Genomic DNA, 4,080 nt, shown 5'->3' with positions numbered 1-4,080 from the left:
ATGTGCACACACAGCCCTCAGCATCAGTTCTCATGCACACACACGCACACACACACACACACACACACACAAATGTGCACACACCCCTCAGCATCAGTTCTCATCCATCCGTTAAGAATGCAGCTTGTTTGAGAAGAATAAAACCCAATTGGCTCTGTGCAATCAGCAGTAGCTCTTGGTGTACAGGAGACGGGAAACATGCATCGGATGTTTGTTCTGTCACCAAACTAAGAGAACTCTACCTCTGAAAGGCTCTACCTTTAAAGCAAAACACGGACGAGTGCTTCTTCTCCAGTGGACTTGCTCTCTAAGCAGTGAGGCAGTGTCCATCCGCCGTGGTGTTGCTTAAATGAGTGAGCTCCTGGACCAGGTGATGGAGGTGGGAGACAGTAAAGACAATAGCTTGTGTGAGCCAGAACAGAGTGGTTCTGGGTACAGCTGGAGACAGTCATAGGAAGGAGCTGGGGAGGGGACCCTTTCGCTTCTACTGATAGAAGCAAAGGCTACAGCTCTAGGGGAAAAGTGCTGGGTTTTGTTGTTGGTTAGTAGACTTAGGTCTTAGGTTTGGAATTTTTATTTTGGTTTGGTTTCTTGTTTCTTACATTTCTTTGTGTGTGGAGAGGATGCGTGTGCCGTGGTGAAGGCCAGAGGACAGCTCAAGGGAGTAGCCCTCTCCTGCTGTGTGGGTCATGGGGATGAAACTCAGGTCACCAACTTGGGGACAAGTGCCTTCACCGCTGAGCTGTCTCGCCAGCCCGAGTTTAGTCGTGGTTTTTGTGTAGCCCAGGCAGGCCCTCATGCTCAAAGTCCTGTTTGCACTGAAATTAAAGGCATGTACTATGACACCTACCTATAAAAGGCTGGTTTTATATTAGTTAAAAATAGAAATAGGGCCAGATGTGGTGGCACACGCCTTTAATCCCAGCACTCAGGAGGCAGAGGCAGGTGGATGTCCTTGAATTTGAGCCTAACTTGATCTACATATTGAGTTCTAGGTAAGCCAAGGCTATCTAGAAACCCTGGTTTTTTTTTGTTTGTTTGTTTGTTTTTTTGGTTTTTCGAGACAGGGTTTCTCTGTGGTTTTGGAGCCTGTCCTGGAACTAGCTCTTGTAGACCAGGCTGGTCTTGAACTCACAGAGATCTGCCTGCCTCTGCCTCCCGAGTGCTGGGATTAAAGGCGTGCGCCACCACCGCCCGGCGAGAAACCCTGTTTTAAAGAGAAAAATAATGGAGCTAGAGATAGAAACAGTCATTTAACTGACATTTTAATTTAGTGTGTGTGCACATGATTTCAGGAGCACAGAAGAGACCACCATGATCGAAAAGGACCTCCACCCACACAGGAGGACAGGCAGCTCGCTTGCTTTTTGTTGTAACTGGAGCGACTAGTTTTAAATGGATTGCAGCAAAAGACAGCGGGCTGGGGCCGGCTGCTGCAGTCACTTAGTTCCAAGAATGCTGCAGGGCCTTAGGACAAACAAGACTTTAGCCAGATGGGCATTAAAACATTTGCAGAAAGATTTTACAAGGTGGAGACGATAAAAAAGGTTTGCGTTCCTCGTCATACAAGTTTTACCATGTTTGATAGAGAAGACTAATATTTAATGTTTCTTACACACACTGTGGCATGTGTGTGACAGAGGACAACTCGCAGGAGCAGGTTCTCCGTCCCCCATGTAGGTGCCAGGTCACCAGGCTGGATGCCTTTACTCACTGGTCTATCTCAGTGTCCCAATCAGAGCCATTGTTTTGTTTTTTGGTTGCGGTTACTTTTGAAGTCAGAAATTCCCTTCCCTGAGGCCAGGCAAGTGTTTAGCAGCAGTCTTGTGGAGGGGTGGACCAAGCATGAATAGAGCCTAATTCCTTCAGCCGGAGCTTGTGTTAACTCCATCTTATTTCACGTGACTGAGATTCCGGTCCTTTGCTTCCTGCTACTTAGGGACTGACTGTCTTGGTTTTGTGTTCAGGTGAGGAAGCCTGGAGGTGCCGGGGCTGTGGGGGCTATGTTCCTCTGAGCCAGAGACTGTACAGGACGACCAGTGAAGCCTGGCACAGCTCCTGCTTCCGGTAAGTACTTCTGCCCTCCTCCCCTCACCGCCGTCCTGTGGCCCTGCACTGTTTTCATGTTTGGAAAAACACAGTTTTCTGGCCCGAGAACTTTAATCTCGGTTGGGCATTAGGGCCAGGGAGAGGATTGCACCAAGGAGGAGCACCCCTGAGGCCAGATTAAAGAGCAGGAACCACAGGCGAGCCGAGGACAGCTAGAGGAAGGGGGGCTGTTCTAGGGTGTCTCCAACGCCCTCACCTTAGGGTGTGGGAGCAGACCAGAGAGAGTGACTGTCCCCATGGCCACACCACTGGCTATGGGGTGCCTCGTAAGTGTCGTCTCTGTCCCGCAGGATGCCTCCCTGTGGCCCTCCTTTGTGTGACTTTTTTTATTGCTTCCAGATTATTATTGAAGCAGCTCACTTTCTTAATAATGACAGTGTCAGGGCAGGCGAGAAGGTACTTGCCTCCAAGTTCCATGCTCGGGCCCTTGTGGTGGGACAACTCTGAGCAGTGATCCTCTGACCTCACATGCACACCATGGCATGTGCAGCTGCGCTTAGACACATGCACACCAACCAGACAGACAGACAAATAGATGTTTTTAGGAGCCACGTTTGCTCTTGCTTTCTGGGGCTCAGTTATCTGGAACCAGAGATGTTCCTAGGGACCCCAGTATGCAGTGTTTAGTAGACACCCACTGAACACTGATCTCCTTTCAAGGGGAGGAGCCTTGTTTTTGCAGACAACAGTTCTAGCCCACAATCATTCTGAACTGGTGGATGAGGTACTGTCCCCTCCAGAGGCGGGGTGAGAGTGTGTCGCCCCTAGGCTCGTGTCCTGAGAATGAGATGGATGTTGACAAGAGACGACGTGCTGTGTATTCTGGCTGCCCACACAGCTCTCTGTGCAAAGCTGATGTCAAATAATTTAAGGGTCCTTTAAGCCCTTGCCTCTCTCCACCTTCCAGGTTCAAGGTGGGGGATGGCCTGGAGCAATTTGACCGCCAAAGGGCTGGAGATGGACCAGTGTTTTCCTGTTCTTTAGGTCCAACCCAGACTTCTCGTTTTGTTCACGGTTCTCATTGCCTTGGCTCCTCCTCCCTCTGTTCCTGGGGAAGTGGATTCTGCCTTTTCTGTGCTATGTTATATGCTAGAGGCAGAGGTTAGCAGAGCCGTAAGGGGCCTGTAGGAAAAGCCTTTGGCTAGTTAGTTCTTTCATTTCAGAGCTGAGGCCAGCCTTGCTTTGGCCTCTGACCCACACAATTGCATTTGTCCCTGTCCACATTCCTATCGATATTGTTGTCTGTTCTGATCAGCAGAGCATGGTAAAACAAGCTAGTGCTTGTTGTTCCTTCCTTCCTTTTGTTTGTTCGTTCTTTCTTTTGCCTCGGCTGTCCTAGAACTTGCTCTGTAGACCAGGCTGGCCTCTCACTAAACATATGCTAGTTCTTGTTATTTCAGATGACTAGAAGAGGCTACCTGTTAAATCTGTAGCCTCTTCACACTGAAGATTAGAAGACCGCTCAGGTTGCTGGGCCGTGGACGACAAGGGCTGAAACCCTTTGAAGTTTTGATCAGATGTTTGCTTGTGAGGGTGTGAAGAGAACTACACGGGCGGGGTGGCATGCATGTCATTCCAGCTCTCAGAAAACTAAGATGGAGGATTCTGAGTTTGAGGCGAGTCTGGGCTACAAAGCAATACCCTTACCTTAAAAAGACAAAAGGTAAATCTTGTTAGCACACAGATGACCACAGAAGGCTGCAAGCTCTGGAGTGGGCCGGCAAAGCTCCCAGAGCCTTTCAAGGTGTCCTGTTCCCTTAGATAAGACCATTACTCAGCTCTCAGGCTCGTTGCGGGTAATCGATACTCTAAATTACTCTGCAGATAATTTGCCCATAAAAAAACACCTTAATAACTAGTAGCTGTCGCTTTCTGTTCTTGGCCCTTTGTCGGAGTTTCTGGAGGGTGGCTTTGAACTGCTGCAGTGCAAAGATCACCGGGTGGGGGTGGAGGATGGGGACTGGTGGGGGT

General features: G+C 49.3%; 1 protein-coding gene across 2 annotated transcripts in view; it reads left to right on the top strand.

Annotated features, from left to right (window-relative positions):
* Limk2 (LIM domain kinase 2) overlaps window positions 1-4,080 on the top strand; it is a 70,040-nt gene that overhangs the window by 18,278 nt on the left and 47,682 nt on the right. For both annotated transcript variants that reach the window (XM_026788707.1, XM_026788706.1), the window contains exon 2: window positions 1,968-2,067. In XM_026788707.1, the coding sequence (XP_026644508.1) occupies window positions 1,968-2,067 (100 nt within the window). The remainder of the gene's footprint in view (window positions 1-1,967; window positions 2,068-4,080) is intronic.

The sequence above is a fragment of the Microtus ochrogaster genome, unplaced genomic scaffold (assembly GCF_000317375.1).
Source record: "Microtus ochrogaster isolate Prairie Vole_2 unplaced genomic scaffold, MicOch1.0 UNK6, whole genome shotgun sequence".
NCBI lineage: Eukaryota > Metazoa > Chordata > Mammalia > Rodentia > Cricetidae > Microtus > Microtus ochrogaster.
Note: the sequence above shows the minus strand (reverse complement) of the source record. Positions and strands in the feature narration are given on the sequence as shown.